The 23,071-nt window shown below is 36.7% G+C and overlaps 1 protein-coding gene across 3 annotated transcripts in view; it reads left to right on the top strand.

The window, feature by feature from the left end:
• Positions 1-21,972, top strand: part of LOC141431071 (acetylcholinesterase-like) — a 79,670-nt gene extending 57,698 nt beyond the window's left edge. For all 3 annotated transcript variants that reach the window (XM_074092072.1, XM_074092051.1, XM_074092061.1), the window contains 3 exons: positions 13,161-14,958; positions 15,253-15,428; positions 16,674-21,972. In XM_074092072.1, coding sequence (XP_073948173.1) covers positions 13,190-14,958; positions 15,253-15,428; positions 16,674-16,825 — 2,097 coding nt within the window. In that variant the 5' untranslated portion in view covers positions 13,161-13,189 and the 3' untranslated portion in view covers positions 16,826-21,972. The remainder of the gene's footprint in view (positions 1-13,160; positions 14,959-15,252; positions 15,429-16,673) is intronic.
• Positions 21,973-23,071: the final 1,099 nt, after the last annotated feature.

The following is a 23,071-nucleotide window of genomic DNA, read 5'->3' as shown; positions in this document are numbered from 1 at the left end:
TGTCAAAGTCTATAAATAAGAAAATCTTTTTTATTTCATACAATCTTCATGTAAGATTTAAAACCTATGGAATTATGTAGGTAACTAACTCGTTTGGGAACATTTATAAAAAGGGATTTGGTAACGATTTAGTATAAAAATACACTTTCAGAAAGTTGTTTCCGTGTTATGATTGTAAGAAAGTTTAATGACTCTGAGCACTTATTAATATCAACGTGATATCTTTACGCATTTCTGTGAAAAGGGGTCATGGCAGACAGACGGTTGTTTAAACAAGGGGTTTTTCGTTTTAAAGTATATCTAAAAAACGATAGGATCTAATTATTTAAGAAGTTGATAGACATGACGTTGATTGCGGTACCTAGCGAAGCTTTAGCTTTAGCTCTACATACATGTCAAAGTTATAAAAGCGGGGTAGCAGTCGGGCAGAGACTGAGGAGAGAGGAAAATATAATTAAGTCGTTTGTATTTTCCGGCACGAAGGGGAGCGTGCGGAGACTTTATGGACTTTATATAAGAGACGGGGCATGCTAGTACGAGTACAATAAATGACTTGTAAGTCGATTATTACATGATAAAATTAATGAGTATCCTAACCGATTTAACAACAACACAACAACTAATAAAATAAATAATAATATGTATGACTTCTTTTTTAATAATAACTTCCAAGACATACAATCTGTATTTAGATTGAAATATGGACAAGTTCAAAGACTATACTAGGAACTTGTTGCTACTACACTACATTAGGAGAATATTGGGAATTATATAAGAATATATTATTATATATTAGGACATAGACTGCTTAACCACATGCTTGAACTTCATACATATCCGAGGTTAACGGGAAAAAAGACTATGGACTCACCTATACAAGGTGTTAAATAATATTCTGAGAACCTCAGACATCCCAACAACCTTTGTTGATTTCATGTTAGTATATTGGATTATTGTTAAATATCTTAATAATTTCAAAAAATATTCGAATGATTTTACTTAATCAGTAATTCTATTCAATTTTTAACTCTACGAGTATACTCGTAATTTGTACAAATTACGCCTGTCAGTTGCGGGTCACCGATTGCAGAAGAAATGCAACTGACAGAAAAAAGGCCCGTTTAAATTATTAAAATGTAAGCAGACACTCCCAAGCCTGAGTAGAATTATCCGAATCAACTTTGGCTATGCACTTAGTGAGGCAAACTGGTAACTTGGTAACTGCACCACGGGGAATTCTTTTTACAATTGTTATTGAAGCCTTCAACAGCCCTAGTCTTTCGGCAAGAGTTTTTTTTTAATAGGTGCAGCTGTAGGAACCCAAGCGGAAAAGGAAGGCGTCGGCTGAGAGGCATTTGGCACCGCGGGGTCGACAACCATGCGAGTACCAAGTCGGCGAGCTGTATGGATAGTGAGCCATCTCTGTCCCTTATATTGCTTGTTGTCCCCACAAGTGGGGCAATACAGCAGTTTGACCGAGGTTAAACAGGGCTGTGAAGGCATATAAACTAAAAATAAAAAGGCTAAAACACTTTAAAACTAAAGAACATACAAATAACTTTCAGAAACTTAGGTAAAAACACACAGTCAACGAAAATAAATAAAAACACTGGCGTTGTCACTTTAGTCCTCAGCCTCTGGACGCATGCGGGGCTTTCATGCAGTCTATGGTATGAATTAGGGCCTCAATTTAGGCGGGCTGAGGCAGACGGCCGCCGCCGTTCCGTTCAGCGTGGTTTTTCACGCTGCGATAAAAACGTGTGGACGGGACCGATGACGGATAAAAAGAAATAAACTCTTGAGATTTTAAAAATGTATAAAAAAAGATTTAGTCAGAAACTAGCATTTTGCAAAGACACTAGTATGCAAATGTATGTAAAAATTGTTTTCTAAGCATTTCTAAAAAAGTTTGTACATTTGTCGTTTGTCATTGTCCTTTGCCGATTTATTGTTTTCTTTAATCACGAGGCCACTGCATATTTTATTAGAACTATTAAACATAAAATTCGTTTCATTATCTTAAATAACAATTAGTTGTCTTAAATACATATGTATTTGATTATTTAAAAAACATATTTTTAAAATAATCGTCCAGTACAATTTGTAGAAAAGTTAAATGTCCCATTGTAAATTTCGAACCTTAAATATCGATTTTTTAAATCAGTTTTAAGGTCTCGATTCAGTGTTCTGTTTTATTACCTTCTTATAGTCTCAAGCAATCATTTTCTACATGTTTTTCATATGATTGTCTAAGAAATATATTTAAAAATTAAAGTTTGTCCTACAAAAAGTTCCTATTTTGATTCCAGTTTTTGTTACCGCATTTTCGTCCTTAAAAGGTATTTCTACAAAATTTGGTAGATTCTTAATAGGAAGCTGGCAACACTAGCATCATTTGGCCATCTTTAATCAGAAACCGTCACATTTCAAAAATCGAACTGCTGGTTGAAACAAGTGCGTGGTTGGTCATAACTGAAATAAAAGTCCACTTTTGTTACTGGAAAACTTGGGTAAGTTTTGGTTTTTTATTACTTTGACATGAATTATATTTATTAACACTTTATCAAGATTTGTATGCTTAAATTATTTGCTGAAATTGTACGTTATATTTGGTTTGACGAATTTTTAAATGTGTCAGGTACCATATCGTTACTTCCTTTTTTGTTACTTTTAAATGGAGTATGGCTAGGAAATGGGAGTAACAAAAAAGGATCCCTAAGGCAGTGTGTAGACTATTAAATTTGAGAATGTCTTGTACATCTATTTCTCTTGTTAACTGTTAAATTCATGTTTTTATGTACAATATTAAAGACTTAACATATATACATCAAAAGTTAATATTTTTAAATGTTTTTCTGCGATCTCTTCATAATAAGAAGGTATGAATAAATAATTTAACACAACATTTTGTATCAACATTTTGATTTCACCCTGTATTATGTGATTTAAGTACATAATTATTCTTTTTTGTTTAATATGAAGAAAAACTATTTTTGTTTCATTTATAATATAATTATATTATTGAAATTGACTAATGCACACTGTGCCTAAGAGTTCCTAATTTGTTACCAATGTTCCTATTATTGTTACTGTCCCGCAAAAAAATACGAAGGTTTTGATATTTTTTATTTATATTTTGTTTGAATGTCATATAATTTTAAATATTTCAGACGAATATTTACCAATTTAATTATGATAATTTCCAAATAATATTAATGCAACTTGTAACATAAAGGAGTGATTATCTTCATTATTTTTGTAATTAGGTACCTTAAAAGAGTAAGAATTATTATTAAAAACGACAACAATATTATTGTTGCTACCTTATTTCTTCAATAAAAGCAACTAAATAATGTGTGTGGTTTTTATTATACTTAATTGAATCTTAGTCACAAAATAGGAATTATCGACTGCCTCGATCGATTCAATTGATTAAACTTTACAGCTTAATTTATAGTTACAATCTCTAAGAAATATATTATTTAGAATCTTTAAGAACTAGGTAATAATATGCAATTAAAATAATATCCGCAAAATGTACAAACTTTTTTAGAAATGCTCTTCTATCAGACGAATTGCTTAAATACAATTTTTAGACGATATTTCCTTGCGGAAATTGCATTTTCCAAACTAACAACCATACGAAAAAACCTTAAACACTATAAAACAATTAATGAAACATTTACTATAAAAATGTGTCTTTTGACTCTTTCATAACATTTCAGTATTGACAAAGCTACTAAAAGTTATGAAAGAGCTGTATTATAAAGTGTAATTGTGAAAATTATACAAAATAATAATAATTGCACTATTTAATAAATAAATAAAAATACAATTGAAGACCTTTTTTTGCTTTTAGTACAATAAAATGTATACAAACAAAAAACAACTAACAAATCCTTTTTAGAAACTAGTGTAATTTTTAAGAAAAAATAATTCTTTCAGTCATTTTAAGAATTTTTTGAACAACGCTTTTTTTCTTAACATAGTCATGCCTATTAATATTAAATATATCTTAATATTTAAAAGGCGGATGTATTCTGTGAACCGCATTAAGATTTTCACACAAAAATAGAAAAAAAAAAACAATACATTTTGGGGGTAATACTTAGCACTGAAACTCAAACATTTTTCTATCATCAAACCCATACGTGTGGGGTATCTATGGATAGGTCTTCAAACATGATATTGAGGTTTCTAATTTTTTTTTTTTCTAAACTGAATAGTTTGCGCGAGAGACACTTCCAAAGTGATAAAATGTGTCTGTAACTTCTAAAATATATATGTGGTTTTATTTTTATGTTACATTTAAATCCGTCGATATTCCGTAATATTTCCAGAACAATACAGGTCCAACTAAAAAAAAGGATATTAGGTACAATAAAATGTATGTACTACGCAGTGAGCTATTTATTTCACGCAGTTTTCTAAGAAGAAAGAAAAACTTGTCAAATTAGTGAGAAATTAACCACTTTTTTCATTTTTTTCGAAGCTGAGCAGTCGTTGGCAAATGGAATTAGGACGAGAGGAAATTTAAGGGCGATGACTTTATTATAATATCCAAACAGATCGGTTGTATTCTGAATTTGGAGAGATCGTTACTTCAAAAAAGGTCATTTAAGTATACTTACCTGATTTTTTAAAATTTCAACACGGTTGTGTGAAACTCACCAATGATGTGCATGAAGATTCGTCCAAAACCTGCTGTTGCTCCAGATTCATCGACGCTAAAGTGGGATGTTGGCATATGTGTGTGTATGCGTGTACGCTGCGTCGTCACGCACCTTATGAAATCAGTTATAAATCAGCTTTGCCACAACGCGGTTGTTTCTGTTGCTCCATACGTCTCAGTGTCGATCGAGGATTCAAAATTACCCACGCAAAATAAAAATAAAATAACGATAAAGTCACAAATGGGAAATTTGATCAGCTTTGTTTATAAAACATGTGAGTGGTCAATATTTAGAACAAAACTGACTTACTATCTGAAGGCAAATGCAGTAACAGATGAGAATAAAAGTGCAGTATTGATTACAAATCTTAGTGATGAGTCATACCGTTTGGTGCGGAACTTAGCGTATCCGAAGGATGTGGAAACGTTGAGTTATGTGGAGCTGCTGACATTACTCAACGAGCACTTCAGGCCGAAGCAGTGTACCTACGGGGACAAGGCGAGATTTTACGGGGCAACTCGGAATTCAGGCAAAACCTTGGGAGATTGGGCGGCGCGACTACGAGGCCTAGCAAGCCTTTATGATTTTGGCGACGCACTGGAGACGGTTCTCGTGGACCATTTCGTCCTAGGCCAAGTGACAAGTTGTTCGAACAAAACGCTTCGTCGGTAAAGTTAGCGGAAGCATTACAAGTAGCGGAAAAGGCGGAATTAGCTAGAGACGCCAAAACGTTCATGACGAGCAATGCGGCGGGCATCAAAGAGGAGCCACTATTTCGCGTCTCGACCGGGGGCGGCGGCAGCCGAGCGAGCGGCAGCGGCAGCCGAGCCAGTGGCGGCGGCGAGCGGCGAGTCGCGGGGCCGGCAGCAGGATGAAAACAGATGCTTCGTATGTGGCATGAAGAACCACGATGCCGGGAAGTGTCGCTATAAAAACTATAGGTGTCAAAAGTGCGGTACAGTTGGTCATTTGAAGAAGGTTTGCCAAAACAGAGTGTCACAAATAAACAATATTGACAATGGGCCTAGTGAAGATTCGGCAAAGGAAACATGTTGCGACGAATGTCAAAATTTTAATTTAAGGTATATCAATCTTGAACCAATTCAGATTAAGGTAAAATTAGGTACTAAACTTATTTCTATGGAGCTCGACTCCGGTTCTGGTACTTGCGTAATTGCGGAGTGTTTATACTTAGAATTGTTTCCTGATTATCCATTAGTACCTAGTAATTTACGAATGTGCCTTTATAACGGACATAAAATTTCACCACTAGGCTATTTTACAATTGAAGCAACATACGAAAAACAAACTAAATTGATAAATATTTTTGTTGTACAAAACGGGGGACCTCCTTTGCCCGGCCGAGATTTTATGTTCTAGTTTTAAAGTCAAGGTTGAATAATATGAGTGAAGACCGCGATGTACTCAGATTGTTGGAACAATATCATGAATTATGGCGAGACGAACTCGGGTCATTTAATAAATTTAAAGTTAATTTAAAATTAAAGGAGAATTCAGTTCCTAAATTTTTCAAACCCCGTACCGTACCCTTTGCTCTTAAGAATAAAGTAGAGGAAGAAATAAATCGTTTAGTAAGTTTAGGTATATTAGTACCGGTTAACCATTCACAATATGCCATTCCCATAGTTTCTGTTCTTAAGGAGAATGGGAAAGTTAGGATTGCAGGTGATTTTTCCGTAACATTAAATCAAGATCTAGTAATTGACAAATACCCGTTACCGCGGATCGAGGAAGTGTTTGCCAAAATAGGAGGGGGCGAACATTATAGTAAAATTGACCTTAAGAATGCCTACAATCAATTTTTATTAAGTGACGAATCCCAAGAACTTACCACTATCAATACCCAAAAAGGATTGTATAAATATACTCGCTTGGTGTACGGGTTAGCTAACGCGCCTGCGATATTCCAAAAATCCATGGAAACCCTATTATCTGGTATCGACGGAGTAAGTTGTTGGCTCGATGACATTTGCGTCACTGTTCCTAACAAGCATTCACATCTCGAAAGATTAAAAATAGTTTTGCAACGACTAAAGGACGCGGGGCTAAGACTACAGAAGGAGAAATGCGAATTCTTCAAAAGTAATGTTACGTATCTGGGCTATGTTATTAATAAGGATGGTTTACAATCATGTCCAAGTAAAGTTAACACAGAGTGGGTGTGGGGCGCGCCGCAGCGACAGGCTGTGCAGCGAGTCAAGCGCGAGCTGGCGTCGGAGCGCGTGCTGGCGCACTTCGAACCGACGGCGCAGCTCGTGCTGAGCGTGGACGCGGCCCCGGCCTGCCTGGGCGCAGCGTACGGCTCGAGATCGCTGTCGAGTAATGAAAAGAATTATAGCCAGATTCAAAAAGAAGCCACGGCTATCATTTTTGGAATAGTTGTTTAATATTTGCTTGCTGCAAACAAAACAACATAATATTCAGAGTCATTCAGCAAGACATTCAGTAGTTGAATGATATCTACTCTTTTTTTCGACACAACTTAAAGTTCCACCCTTCTAAAAAAATTGTAGTTCGGTGACGTTGCCTAAACACGGACCAAATTTTTATGAATTCTTCACTCCGAATCCAAAACTTTTCAAAATATAAAAAAAAAAGTTGGCACTCGTTTTATGTCTTGGAGTTCGAGGGTATCTTGTTTTATATAGTTCCAACCTTCTTTTATTTTATCGAAGGGTAGTAACGGCAATACGGCAGTAAGACCAACAATTGACGACCGGATGGCCGAGTGGTTAGAGAACCTGACTACGAAGCTTGAGGTCCCGGGTTCGAATCCCGGCCGGGGCAGATATTTGTATGAATAATACGAATGTTTGTTCTCGGGTCTTGGATGTTTAATATGTATTTAAGTATGTATTTATCTATATAAGCATGTTTATCCGTTGCCTAGTGTCCATAGTACTTTAGCTTTGCTTAGTTTGGGACTAGGTCAATTGGTGTCAAGTGTCCCATGATATTTATTATGATTATTTATTATATTAATTCGTCTTGTGTTTTTCTCTTTTGTCAGCATAAGTTCTCTGGCCTTTTTCCAAATAGACTTATTGTAATGATAATAACAGCCGTTGAGCACAATTTCGGGGAAAACATTTAAGATAGCTTGCATAGCAGCCTATTTTGCTACAGAATGACCTGAGTAATCTGATTACTTATTGTAAAGATAACAATTTATTTTTAAATCTAGACAAGTGCAATGTAATAAAGTTTACAAAAAAGGAAAAAAAACCTTGATTATGAATATACACTATCGGACAAACATTTGAATAGAGTGACACAGATTCGTGATCTTGGTGTTGTAATGGATAGTAAACTAACTTTTATTCCACATGTTGATAAAGTTCTGACTAAATCCTACAGTCAAGGGCAAAGATATCAACACGGCCAAAGTTGCAAAAATATGTATACACGGCCTTAATGTTAAGAGCATAAAGTCGTGTATACATATTTTTGTAACTTTGGCCGTGTCGATATCTTTGCCCTTGACGTACAAGCAACTTGGTTTTATACTACGCGTTGGTAAACCATTAAAAAATTCTTTGACTTCTAAAATCCTATATAACAGTTTTGTCCGCAGCCATCTTGATTTTGCGTGTGCTGTGTGGAAACCTTTTCATGCTGTTCATATAACCAGAATCGAAAGATTACAAAAAAATAATCGTAAAGTCGCTCGACTACAGAACCGGACAGTTTTACACTACGCGGATTCAATTAAGCGTCATTCTTTACAGACGCTTAGTGACCGCCGTGATTGCGTAGACATTTTTCTTTTATATAAAGTTCTGCACTGTCAATTAGATGCCCCTTCATTGTTACATCAAATTCGTTTAATATTCCGCGTAGACGAGAGCGCCCCTGTAGGAAAAATGATTTATTTTCGATACTTCGAAGTAGAACCTGTTTTGGTCGTAATATATTTGTAAAGCGTGCTTGTAAATTATTAAATGACAGCGATAGATTCAAGGGCATCGATATATTCAATTGCACCTTACGCACCCTAAAGAGTGCTTTTAAATAAGCTTAATCGAGTCTTATAATTTTAATATTTAAAAACCAATTTAGCTTGGAATATAACTGATATATGTGTAATATAATAGTAGCCTTGGTTTTTATTGCCTCGCAAAAAGTGAGAAAAGTAGAGTTTACTCCTCGGGGATAAAACTGATTTTGCCTTGGGTGCGCTTAAATCCTTCACCGCTGTCAGGACTCCACCTCACAACACCCTCGCTACGCTTGGGAGTTAAATCTGGAGTCCTTCGTTACGCTCAGGATTCAATATAGCGTCCGTGACATAATACAGTTCTTTATCCCCTTGGTGTACAATCTACTATTAAAAATAACTGAGCATAAAAATGCTGCTTTCTGGTTGGATCTCCTACTTAAATTCTGAAGAACAAATTGCGCGCTGGGTTACTTAATGTGGAAAACTCTAGAATTGATCAATAGAGGAACTTTAAACTTGGTTTATAGAGGCGTTTTGGGTGATGAAACGTGGATACGAACCAGAAACAAAAAAACTAGTTGGCGAGTATGATAATGAGCTGAAGCCGACCAAGGTTGTTCATTATCGAAGCACGGAAAAAAGATGGTGGGTATTTTTGTTCAAAGGCCAGCCATGATGGACTATTTCACTTGAGGATTGCAGAATGGTACACAGACAAATAAAAATACAACTGACGCATCATTCTTCACCACGACAACGACAGCCGCCACAAAGAATAAAAAGTACCATTGATAAGCGAATTAGTGGGCCTTTCGCCGTCCTTGTCAAAACTCCAAAACGATTTCAACACTTTCCCGAAAATAAAGAAAAAATATGCTGTTTACGATTTCAGTCGCCGGAAGGAGAAGGAAATACTTTCAAAGTTCAAGAATTGGTTTCAGCGTATACGTCAATCCGATAATATACACAGCGGCACAAAATTTGGCCCACTCTCCATACAAAATTACCTTTTTCTACATGCATTTGAGGGCCAGATTTTTTGCCGCTCATTATATTAAAAAAAAACTTAACTGTTAATAGGTACGTCTTACTCTTCATATATATTTTTTTCTATTCCCGAAACTTCAGTGCAACCGACCCTCGTAGTAAATACAAATGTAACTAACTAAATCCCTTTTGTAGTGCGTTAATGCGCAGCTTGCGCGTCATCTGCGCATAAAATACGCAGTGTGCATATTTTCATTTCCTTATCGGAATCCATATTCTATTGATGCAGATAAGGTTAGAAGCTCCAATGTCGCATTGCTGCCATTCAACGTCTACCTTTGAAATGCAAATGGCTGCCATATCTGCACCGACTTGTAACCTTCGCGCACGCGAACTCCGGTATCTATCGTGACTCTCACAACTGTTTTGAATTTTAAAACTAGCGCGCTTTAGTAAGGGAGACAAGTGAAGATTATTTAAATCACTTGAGCATACAGTAATCAATCTAAGTAAGGCATCACAGAAGTGACAGAAGGAAATAATATAAAAAAAAACGGAGAACACCGAACTCGCGTGGGTAGGGTTCCGGATGATACTTTTATTAAAAACTATTGAGGGGCAGTGCATACGTTTGTACGCACACCAACATGTGATGCTTGTCTCTACTTCTCGCTATAGGAATTGTTTTTTTTTGTGGGTGTTCGGAACCGACACAACACATTTCCTTTAAATGATAGAAATTATTTCACCAATACTTCACAACTTAATTAGAACGACAAACAATTTCTTTATTCATTCACGACTAATATAAATGCATAGACATAGCTATCATAATGTTGCGTACGAGCAAAGTAGTGGTTTGTAGTTCATTGATATTATGGACCTCCGTTATGTGATGCCTGATTCAATAAATTAGCTTAATTAACTCGTTTTTACAATATTTGAGTAGAATGAAAAAGTCCGAGTTAATAATTGCGTTTTAATAATTAAATATGGGTCTCTAGTGACGGATACCGTAATAGAGGCAGACCGAAGAGGAGATGGATGGACGACTTAGATGCCTATAATGTGGGATGGCGGGAGCTCGCCTTTGATAGGCAGGAGTGGAGCAAGAGAGGAGAGGCCTTTGCCCAGCAGTGGGACACAAAAATAGGCTAATAAAAAAAAATATAACGTCACTCTCTAGGTTGTTTGTTTCATGATTCAAATTTCGGTGCACAGGCACTGGGATGGAAAAGGAGGAATGTGTTGCCAGAACATAAATACGTTCAGGTTAAGATAGAGAGTTTGTGTACGAACTTTGTACGATGGTAAAATTTTTGTTTTATGAACGTGAAACTTTATGTTATAAGTAACATAAAGTTTCACGTTCAAAAAACAAAAATGTTACCATCGTACAAAGTTCGTCTTCGTCCTTCGTTCGTCGTTCTTTTTCATAAGTGAAAGAGTTCGATTTCACATTACAATGAGTCCCATGGTGCTAGAAAATTAGGTGCGGATATTTTCAGGGTACCTATGTAATTAATAACCTAAGAATCAATTATACACATAAATTATTTTTTTGTTTCATACAAAAATACCATACCATCCAAAAATAATCATCCTTGTATTAACATTTTTATTTTATTTATTTAATTGAAACTAATTAACAACGATGCAAATAATCGGTCCTCAAAATATCCGCATCTGATTTTCTAGCACATTGTATAGGACTGTAGGCGGCAGGAGGATATTAATATTAATGAATTATAGGTAATAACAATTAAACATAAATGGCATAGCCAACTACATTGTTTTTTTAACTGTGCCTATGATAAAATTTAAACCACATATGTAAAGTTTTTTTTTCAGAATTTGTATTTCCTGATACAATCTCAATATTTGTTTCTTTTTTTCGCCGAAAACTTTTTTTAAATATACCTAAACAATGGTGTTATGGGTCGGGCGTCTCAGTTAGAAACCCTTCCTTGTTTCGACGTCTTTTGTTCCACTTTACTGAATATGCAAGCATTTAGATGCTTCAGGATCTCAGCGTCCCTCCAGCAGGCGATCGGAATTTGCTCCACTTTTGGGATTTGCAACAATCGTTGCAACAATTTGGCAAGCTTACTTCGGTTCTGTTTCGACATTTTGCTGGAAAACTTGGCAGATAAAACTAGGTAAGGTGACCCGGGGCTATCTTAGCTGGGGGGATATTGTATCTGAGCCGTCACATGTTCATGTGTGTTGTGTTCTTTAGACTCTCGTTCGTAATTCCTTATCTACCGCCCTTTAGACACAATGTACTATAACTTTTCATTCTGACACAAGCACAAAAGAATAGACTGGCTGACAGACACAAAAACATACGAAAAAAAAGTACATCCACTAAAAGAAATTTAAAATACTAAGGGGTGTACAACACGCTATGCTCGTCAAGTGGGGTAGGATATCATTGAATAGGTCTTGAAAAACATTGAGAGGTGTTTTCGATTAAGTGATCCGTTGGCGATATATTAATTTACAAAGTGCGAATGTTAGAGTCAACTGCCATCGTGACTCAGTTTTTCTTTTAAATCTTCCTAATGCATAGATTTAAATCTCTGACTATGAGTTGGGAATCTAATAGTTCGTACATTACCTCTACATTCGATCTGTATTGTGTAGGTCGTAGTATCTGTATCTAAAAATCAATAAAATGCAACGTTATTTATATCCTTTATTTTTTTTTAACTAGCTTTTAATGTGTCCCACTGCAGGGCAAAAGCCTCCCTTTCTTATTCCACTCGTCTTAGTCCACTCGGTTGACTGGAATCGGTCCAAGTCGTCCCGCTATCTCTCCCTAGGTCTGCCTCTGCTCCGGTGCCCGTCGCTTGGAACCCAATCGGTGATTACCTTGACCCAGCGATCCGGATCCATGCCCTATCCTTTAATTAACTAAACATAATTACTTTGCTCATCCGCGACCTTACGGGAGCTACGATTATGTAACAAATGTGTGTTCATGCAATGCTTTTGTTAAATGTGTATTTGAGTGTAACATCTGGTAGCATGGTGTTGCTCTGAGGATGAACTCTAGTTGCGTTTGAAATGCGTCAGTGTAGTGTGGTGGTGGTGGTGGTGATATTTGGATTTGTGTGATTTGTGTAGGTACGAGTAAGAGGAAGGTAGGTAGTAAGAAACATTGTGGAGGTGGAGGAGTTGCATGAACACACATTTGTTGCATAAACGTAGTTATCATAAGGTCGCGGGTAAGCAAAGTAATTGTTTTAGGTAATTGAAGTATAACGCCTGATTCAATAAATTACATCAATCTGTTTACGTAACGATTTTAGTATTGCGTTGTGTTTCTTTAACACGCCCAATTTAACACCTTAGTATTAGTAGGTACTTTTATTCGCCAATTTTCAAATCCAATCCGATAAATTGTTTTGGCGCAAACATACTAGGAAAGCCAACCAAGAAGAGAATATATTATTTTCAAATTTGTTATTGTCATTTTTTGTGGCTTCCTCAATCCGTTTTATTTGTATTAAAGCAATCTCTTTATTTATTTTCAGGTGGTGATTGGAGCTGGCGTAACGACGGTATGCGCGTGGTGTTAGCAGCGCTAGCAGCGCTCGCTGCGCATGCGTTGGCCAGCCCGCATGAGCACCGCGCGCGGCATCATGCGCCAGAGCATCCTCTGCACTTTCCGGCGCCTGCGCCTCCCCAACCGTACAGAGGTCATGGCGAAGCTGTACGCTATAATCCTGAATTAGACACAATCTTACCCCGTATTGATGAACACGAAACCTCTTCCAAACGTGCTAATCTAGAAAATGACGAAATTTCATCTGTACGGGAAGAAAAATACTACTCCAACCATGAGCGAGATGAAGAAGTTCTACTGGCCGATCAACCTCAATTGGGGCCTGAAGTAGATGATCCGCTTGTAGTTCGTACACGAAAAGGTAGGGTAAGGGGCATTACCCTTACAGCTGCAACAGGAAAAAAAGTTGATGCATGGTTTGGTATTCCTTATGCACAAAAACCTCTTGGCGACCTGAGATTCCGACACCCCAGACCGGTTGAAAGTTGGGGAGATGAAATCCTTAACGCTACAACACTGCCACATTCATGCGTTCAAATTATAGATACCGTATTTGGAGATTTTCCTGGTGCTATGATGTGGAATCCTAATACGGATATGCAAGAGGACTGTCTTTATATAAATATAGTCACGCCAAGGCCTAGACCGAAAAATGCAGCTGTCATGCTTTGGGTCTTTGGCGGTGGATTTTATTCTGGAACTGCTACGTTAGATGTGTACGATCCTAAAATTCTCGTATCAGAAGAAAAGGTTGTCTATGTTTCCATGCAATATCGTGTAGCTTCACTGGGATTTCTATTTTTTGATACAGCAGATGTACCTGGAAATTCTGGTCTTTTCGATCAAATTATGGCATTGCAATGGGTTAAGGACAATATAGCTTATTTCGGTGGGAATCCTCACAATGTCACATTATTTGGAGAATCAGCCGGAGCAGTATCTGTATCGCTACATTTATTGTCTCCCCTATCACGAAATCTATTTTCTCAAGCAATAATGCAATCTGGAACAGCTACTGCGCCGTGGGCTATAATCTCAAGAGAGGAGAGTATTTTACGAGGCATTCGTTTAGCAGAAGCTGTACATTGTCCTCACTCAAGAACAGACATGGGACCCATGATTGAGTGCCTGCGGAAGAAAAATGCAGATGAATTAGTAAATAACGAATGGGGAACATTAGGTATTTGCGAATTTCCGTTTGTTCCCATCATAGATGGATCATTTTTAGATGAAATGCCAATACGTTCTTTAGCTCACCAAAACTTCAAAAAAACTAATCTTTTATTGGGATCAAATACTGAAGAAGGATATTATTTTATTCTGTATTATTTAACAGAATTATTCCCCAAGGAAGAAAATGTTGGTATTTCTAGGGAACAGTATTTACAGGCTGTAAGAGAATTAAATCCTTATGTTAACGATGTTGCTCGACAAGCAATAGTCTTCGAGTACACTGATTGGTTGAACCCCGATGATCCCATAAAAAATCGCAATGCCTTGGACAAAATGGTCGGTGATTATCATTTCACATGTGGTGTGAATGAATTAGCCCATCGTTATGCAGAAACTGGCAATAATGTGTATACATATTATTATAAGCATCGCAGTAAGAACAACCCATGGCCATCGTGGACCGGAGTCATGCATGCCGATGAAATAAATTATGTCTTTGGGGAACCTTTAAATCCTGGAAAAAATTATTCTCCTGAAGAGGTGGAATTCAGCAAACGTATGATGAGATATTGGGCCAACTTTGCTAAAACTGGGTACGTGTAATAGTTTAATTTAAAAAATACTTAGTGTGAGGACTTGTTCATAATAATCTGTTATTTTTTTTATTTATTTAAATTCTTTTCTTTTTTTAAATCTATGTTTTAGCAGTTTGCACTCCCAGCTGATTTGTTATCTTGTTGAATACAGACGATCGTTCAGAAATATCTTAACACACACTGAATGCGACTGAGAAAAAGGCATGTAGGATGATCGGTCGATTGTACATACATTAATTAACTTGACTTAAAATATAGAAACCAACAAATCTTCGCTTTGTTATATTTCAGAAATCCATCCCTGAGTCCGAATGGCGAAATGACTAAGGTACACTGGCCGGTCCACACCGCACTAGGCAGGGAATATCTGTCGCTAGCTGTCAACTCCAGCGCGGTGGGTCACGGCCTTCGCGTCAAACAGTGTGCTTTCTGGCAAAAGTACCTTCCCCAATTGATATCGGCTACAAGTACGTACATTTATTTAATTGAATTAAACGTTAGGTTACACATCAATAAACTAAATCCAATAACCTATGTGACTTTACTTACAAGACAGCTCAAGACTATTTCAAAGATGCATGTTTGAAAGGAGTGGCTCACTGTAAGCTCTTTCACATAAAGCAAACATTTCAAAGACCACCCACGCTAGAAACACTAAGCAAGAGGACATGAAACAGAAAGTACGAAATAATTATTCGAACTTTTAAATTGTACATATGAAAAAGAGAAAATATAATTTTAAACCTTGAATGGCAATACTGATTCGTTGCGACAGCTATTGGCTTTGACCAAAGTATTGACTCTGGTCACGGGAAGCCTCTTTTAAAAGTATAACTAGTACCTGTTGTTTTTAATTAATTTTAAACAAACATACTCTAGTTTAATTACGAGTGTAGTACGATTAATGTAAGAATGTCATAGGGAGTGAAATTACTAAGCCGTTCTAATTTGAAAGTGATAATCCCAATTTTCTCAGGAGGACCATATCAATGAACTAAAATAATTTCTTTGCTCACCCGCGACCTTAAGGCCTTGTAAGGTCGCGGGTGAGCAAAGAAATTATTTTAGTTCATAGATATGGACTTCCGCAAAGTAACGTCTGATTCAATAAATTATTTGATAATTGTCTTTTAAATTTGCGGCAGTAATTTTTATGTTTATACGGTGTGTTACCGGCAGCCAGGCTTTTTTTAAGGGAGGTTAAAGTAACGTATTTCTGTAACTTAACCATGACATTAATTAAATTAATAAACTAAAATTCTTTTTTTATTAACTTTGTAACAAAATTATTAATTGCCAGCAATGTACAGCAAAGTAAATTGAGAAGTAATAATCAAAATATCTGTCAGATGTCATTTACACTTACTTCTCAATTTACTTTGCTGTACATTGCTGGCAATTATACTGTTGTTAGAAATTTAACAAAGTCTAAATGATAGTTTATTAATTAAATTTATGTCATGGTTAAGCTATAGAAATACGTAACTTTACCCTCCCTTTAAAAAAACCTGGCTGCCGGTAGCACACTGTATATCATTTTAAAAGCTTGAGGTACTAATATTGCATACTACCTACTAATCCCGAATGATATTACAGTCGAACAAATTTAATCATGACCCAGGGTGCAACCTTTTAATAATCATGAATGGAAAGAGAACTCATTTTATACGTATACACGTTGATATAATATTGTTATCCATTTTCGATTACAGAAAAGCCGGAACCGCCGCGAAATTGTACGGGCAGTGCGTCGACAACCCGCCTATCTCACAGCGTCCTCGGCCTCAGTGTCGCCGCAGTCGCTGGATTTTCACAACCAATATTATTTAGATATTTTAAATTGATGTTTGTGATGATTGACTAGAGCATTCACGTTCACATTGAATGCTATGTTTGCTTTGATTTTGTTATTAACTACTACGTTCATAAAATGTTATTCAAAGCAGTGTTGGGCAAATTTATTCTAAGATTCTAAATACTTTTTTAAATTACTATCGTTTTTAAAGCAAAAAAGCAATCTTTTCAATTGCAAGCGATACTCATTGTTGATTCAATTCTTTGGAATTTCTGTTTTGCTAATCTAAATACATAATTAAGCTTGTTTTTTATTATTGACGACATAAATAACGTCGAGGAATCTTTCCTACATAAGTCAACCTGTTAGCCAGAGTTTTATGTCGTCAATAATGAAGCGACAGAAATGGGAAACAGTTGAAGTGAAAAAAAGCATTTGAGCATTAATGCTGTGGGTTACGACTGAAAAAAATACGAACGCTACGAAATAAGTGGAATAGTTGCGTGTAGTGCGATTGATCGAAATGTTAACGTTGCTTATTGCGATTGTGCGATTATATATGATAATGTATACCTGCAAGTGCGATTTCATAATCTTTCTATGTAACTACACACTCCTACGCATTTAGTTTTCTTGGATACTTACATATGTATAATTTTAATTTTATTTAAATTAGTTTGATACAAAAAATATTACATTTGGGACTTGAGCTGGCGGCGTACTCGGATTGATACACACAGTGCCTACAGTTTTTTTACCTTTAGGACTTAATTTACAATGAATTAGATAATGTTGATCAACAAGTACCTACGATTAAGAAATATATTTTAAATATGTTAACTAACCTTACATGCATCGGTTGTGAGGTCTGTAGATGCCTCGACCAGTACACTGTCACGCTTGTTGTTACTTCAATAAGTTTGTTGAATTTTCTGACATCTATGTCTGGCAATATGCCTTGGGGCAAGTTTAGTCGTAGTGCGGGTGTCTCTATAGTTGAGGAAGGTTATTGTCAAAGTGGCTATTAGCTGCAAACGACATGTCTGTTTATGTTAACCCAGGGGGAGGAGGTCATTCTTTACATTTTAGAACTATTGTCTATGTTTCATAAATGAGAATAAATGGTTAAGGATACTCTTTACTTCAGACTTCTGGAATTTTATGTGCTGCTGCCAGTCCGACTTCAGTCAGCGGTCTCTTCCCAAAAAAATTACCTAATTCGGCCTGGGGGCTAATTTTACAAAAGTTTTGAAAGCATGCCTATTAACGAGACTTCCAATAGATACGAGAATTTTAAAATTCACGACTATCGGACCACCTATATATAGATAAGTATTGTGTCAACTAACATAGTATTCGTCATTGTAATGAGTTAAGATTAAAAATAATTTCAAATCATCTCTAAATTATGAAAACAACGTTATAGAGCTCTTTCTATTCCAAAAAGACATTATTATACGTAAGGTATATCACGAACAGGCTGCCATCTGCCGCTTCATCCATCACAAAATGTATCCTTGTCTTATAAAAACATTTGAGATGTGGTGTTGGAGGAGGATTGAAAGAATTAGCTGGAAAGAAAGGAAAACTAACGAAGCGGTTTTTGCCACGGTCAAAGTTTAAATGTGATGTGACACTTGATACGACATGACATATTTTTTTAAACTTGCTAAAAAGAAAAGTAGAAGGGAAACGAGGCAGAGGACGGCCAAGATTGACCTCTTTAGACCAGGTGAAGGAGAAAGTGGGTGTCGTGTCGCATCAGGCAGCCAAACAGCTGGCCGAAGACCGTGCGGAGTGGCGGTTACTTCACCAACAAGAGCGTAGCTCTTAAATTTAACAAGAAGACTACTACTTATAAGGGAAATCTCTATGCAAAAAATTAGCTCCCTGGGTCCAAAGATTTGGGCTAAAGGCGTTGATTGGTCACCCCGCCAGCCAAGATTTCTTTTTATATATGTATATTATAAATTTAAATATAATGCTCTTACTTGATAAATTTGACAGGTTGTCAAAAATACTGCCCAACATTGTTCGTAACATAAGGTATAAAAGTGAACGCGGGTGCTGCGTCGCGGCGATAATAGAGCCGACACCTTTAACACCATAAATATTTTCTGATAAAATTTATTTTTGTAATGTAAGTAATGTGTATTACTCTGAAAAACCAAGCAATCTTTCCTTCTAACCCATCTGAGGTGTTGGGTTGCGCTGTCCATTCAATTTTTTTATAATTACTTTGGCTATTATGTTGTAACGGTAAATGTCAGTAGTCACGTAAACATACTATTTATGGATTAATATTATAAATTATTATAAGAGGAGTGATGTCTCCATCAACATATCACTTGTTAATAATTAATTATAGAGTTACGTACCTATCTAGTCGTAATTTCGTCATAGGTGTAAGTCTTTAACTACATATCGTATCAGTGTAGAGTCACGTAAATACATTTCATAATACTGTGGGCTATAGACAAATAAAAATAACTCGGTACCATGTAAAGAGGTTTGTTTCGATTAGTCCGAGTCTACTTAAACGGAGAATTATATGATTTCGTGTTGTATAAACTCAGATTGTATGTATCAGTGGAGGCATAGGTGTTATGCGATGTTTAGAAACATTTAGAAAAAATGAAAAATAAAGTTTTCAGCTTTAATGCGCCTCTATAATTGCAATACATATCACGCAAGGCATAGTAATATTTTTAGGTTTTATCTAGGCTTAGTGAATAAGATAAGTATAAGCTAGATCATTTCACAACTCTGTAGCGGACCAATATTAGAAAGTTGTACGTCTTGTATGGTTCGATGAATGTAAATGAACACTGAAGCAAAATTAATAAATTATGCCTGTAAAGTTAAATCTGTTGGATTTATAATGCACGGAATCACATGAATAAATTTAGAAAAAGATTATAAATATATTATAGTTTATAAATTTAAAAACGTTGCTTGTAAGATGCGGAGTTCCACCCTTATCAAAGAAATTCGGATACATTGAGGTTTACTTGTACCGAGCAAGGTAAACGGCGGTGATGCGTCAGCGCCAGGTGTACAGTGCATAGGATATTGGATGTGTTAGAGCATACTAATAAGTATCTACGTCGATACGTCTAGCGTAGGGATTGTGTAAGTAGTGCCCAGCAGTTCAGCTTTCGAATATTGGTAAATAAACATTTTATTAGGTGAATCTTTACAATTCGGTCAGGATTTAAGATAAAATTTACTAGTGCAATATGGTCAATCTTAACTCTAATGAATGAAATATTGCGAAAACGGCAGTATAGATTTTGATTAAAATTACAGTTCTTTAATGTAAATAAGGTATGGATGTTAATCTTTACTCTAGGAACTTGTTGTTGTTCGGCTAGTAGTTTTTTTTTGTATTTACTTGGCCAAGTTGCCGTTCCTCAAACAATGCATTACTTGTGCATGTAGTTGTGTGTATATATACGGTGTCGAGACTCGCTCGGCGCGCGTCCGTGTGGCGGGCGCGGGCACGGGCGGCCCGGGCCATAGGCTGGAAACAATGCTCGACCGACGGTACGTCCTGACCGTAAGTCCTGACCGTCAGCGCAGACCGTCGGTTGCGAAAATTTATTCAGTGCTACGCTGACGGCGAACTGCGACGCGTGTGTACAGTTCACAGGTCGGTCGCTCCGTCAGCGAAACACTGAACGCATCCATACCATAGCTCGTCGGTCGACCGATGCCGCGCGACCGACGAGCCGGACCGACGGCTCGAATGACCGCACGCGCGCACCAAATCATGCGCGTACCGTCAGCGTAGCTGTATGCGCATTCATGGACTTGCATAGATATAGCTACGCTGACCGTCGGTCGAGCACTGTTTCCAGCCTTAGGGCCGCAGCGCAGGGGGCCGCTTGAGGAACTGGCGGAAGGCGCACAAACGCCTAGGTATATTTTTCAACTTCGGGAATAATTACAATGTTGTGGAAGACGATACCATATGAGATAATATAGTTAACATTTAATGTAATTTTACGTAGGTCTACTTCGGGTTCTTTTATTTTGATTTGTAATTAGGTGGCGCGAAAACGATTCTATTCAGTATTTATAAAGATGGTGTAATCTTTGTTCGCTGGTGTTAGTAATTGTAAAATAGTGTCCAGTATTCAAGTCTACTTCACGTTTGATGTTCACAAACTACGCTTATTTTAACCTGCGTATGTAAACCTATAGAGTGCCTCTTGTTCACTTTTATATATATTGATATAACACTATAGTTAGGTATTACTAGTAGATGTAGTAATGCGTTTCTTCTTATTATAACTGCACAATTTTCTTTTCTTATATGTGATATTGAAAAGGCCAACGAATATCGCGTGGTGCCAAAACTAAGAAATGAGATTGTTGAGTTCTCATAGCAAAAAGCTGAAGTTTAGTACACACAAATTAAAACATGAATTAATATTTCCTGCCGAAAGGAAGAATATTCGATGCAATTCAATTTACACGTGCGATGGAGACGCTGTACGACGTTCGCGTCAGTCCTCTGTTTCCGTCAGCTCAATACGTTGCATCCATGGTTCGCATTATGCTACTATTTAATATGTGCTCTAAAGGAATGCCAAGTATTAGCCAGAGCTCCGAAATAAATCCCAAAACATAAAACACCCAGTGAATATACATTATTATTAAATATGATTACTTAGTTTTTACAGTAAATGTTGACAATAAAAAAAATGTACAAGTTAATTATTGATTGGTATTATTTTTAATATTTTTTTGTCAATACATACATACGAAGCGATTGAAACTTCCGGATGATGTCGATGAGATCGTGGTCCGGAGCGGACTCGCGCGCCGGCGGCGCCACAGCCCGCGTCCGCCGCCGCCGCCTCCGCTGCCGCTGCCACTCATCCGAATGTCATACTTTAAATTGATTGTGCAAAAATTTTACACTCCACTGATATTTTCCATCACAATTGCTTAGCTGTTTAAAAATAAATCAAGGCGTCAATGTATTGCAAATGGCCTAAAACTAGTAATTTATAAAAGCACGAGACGTTAATATGGCCTACAAGCATTGCAAAGAAAATATTTTTCATTCGAGTTATCTTTTCAAATTCTAATAGTAAACATGTTTGTAATAAATTATATAAAATATTATAGTGCTATGATTGCATTATTGAATGTTTGCCAGATTTGTGTTTAATTATAAATAAATGCTTGTATATAAATATGTTTTATTTAGTGTCATGCCTATGTAGGCTTAAGCTTTATCGATCAAAGCAAAAAATAAGATGATTTTTGCACTGCGGTCAACTAACTGACCTCTGGAATCAAAAGGAGCTCACGCCGCTAGAGCTTTACTATTACGTAGGACTGATGAGCTGTTGCCCGCGACTTCGTCTGCGCAGAATGAATTAATTCTACACCAGAAAATTATTTGCAAATATACCAATATCAACAAAATGTGTGTAGACTCTTTTTTTGTTGTGGTTAATATAATAATAATAATAATAATTCATTTAATTCGAGTAACTTAGTGACTCATACATAATTGTTTTAGTAAGAACTTATTAGCTAAGTGTTAGTTAAATCTGTACTTACATTGATTACAAGCAATAAAAGAATTGAATTAAATCGAAATGAATTGAGTTATAACACAATAATTAATGAATTAATTTCTTTACTTAATACTTAATTTCTACGCCTACCATGCCCGTGTCACTGGAACAACCACAGAATGTAGTTTGTTCCAGTGGCTCGGAATTGGTCCATCTATTTTTGCGTTTAATACCTTCAGAATGCCGTTGCTCGCATGATTAAGCCTCTGTATAAGCGACGCAACTCTCCTCCGGATGATCGCAAAAAAATCGTCGGTATGAGACTCCGCAAACATACCAGAGGCACTACAAAATCGCGGAAACCCCAACAACATTCTAAAAGCATTATTGTACTGTATACGTAGGGCGTTGTAAGACCGCTGCGTGTACGCGGTCCACAGGCTGCACGTGTAAAACGACTGGCAATAGGACTTGAATAAGGTAATTTTAACTTCCTTATTACACATGGCAAACCTGCGGGCCAACATATTCCCCCTAACCGCCAACGCCCTACGTTCTCTCTCCATATCTTAATTATCACTTAGGTCATCGGTGACCCAGTGACCGAGATACTTAAAAGTGTTTGTTGTCCTTAAAGTAACACCGCATAAAGTAAGGGGGGGCACAATCTTGTGTTGTTTCTTGCCAGCTTTAAATACAAGTAATTCACTTTTTTTGGCGTTATATTTCAGTCCATGGGCCACCGCATACCGTTCACACACATCCAATAACTTCTGAA

This window comes from Choristoneura fumiferana, chromosome Z (genome assembly GCF_025370935.1).
Source record: "Choristoneura fumiferana chromosome Z, NRCan_CFum_1, whole genome shotgun sequence".
Taxonomy (NCBI): domain Eukaryota; kingdom Metazoa; phylum Arthropoda; class Insecta; order Lepidoptera; family Tortricidae; genus Choristoneura; species Choristoneura fumiferana.
Note: the sequence above shows the minus strand (reverse complement) of the source record. Positions and strands in the feature narration are given on the sequence as shown.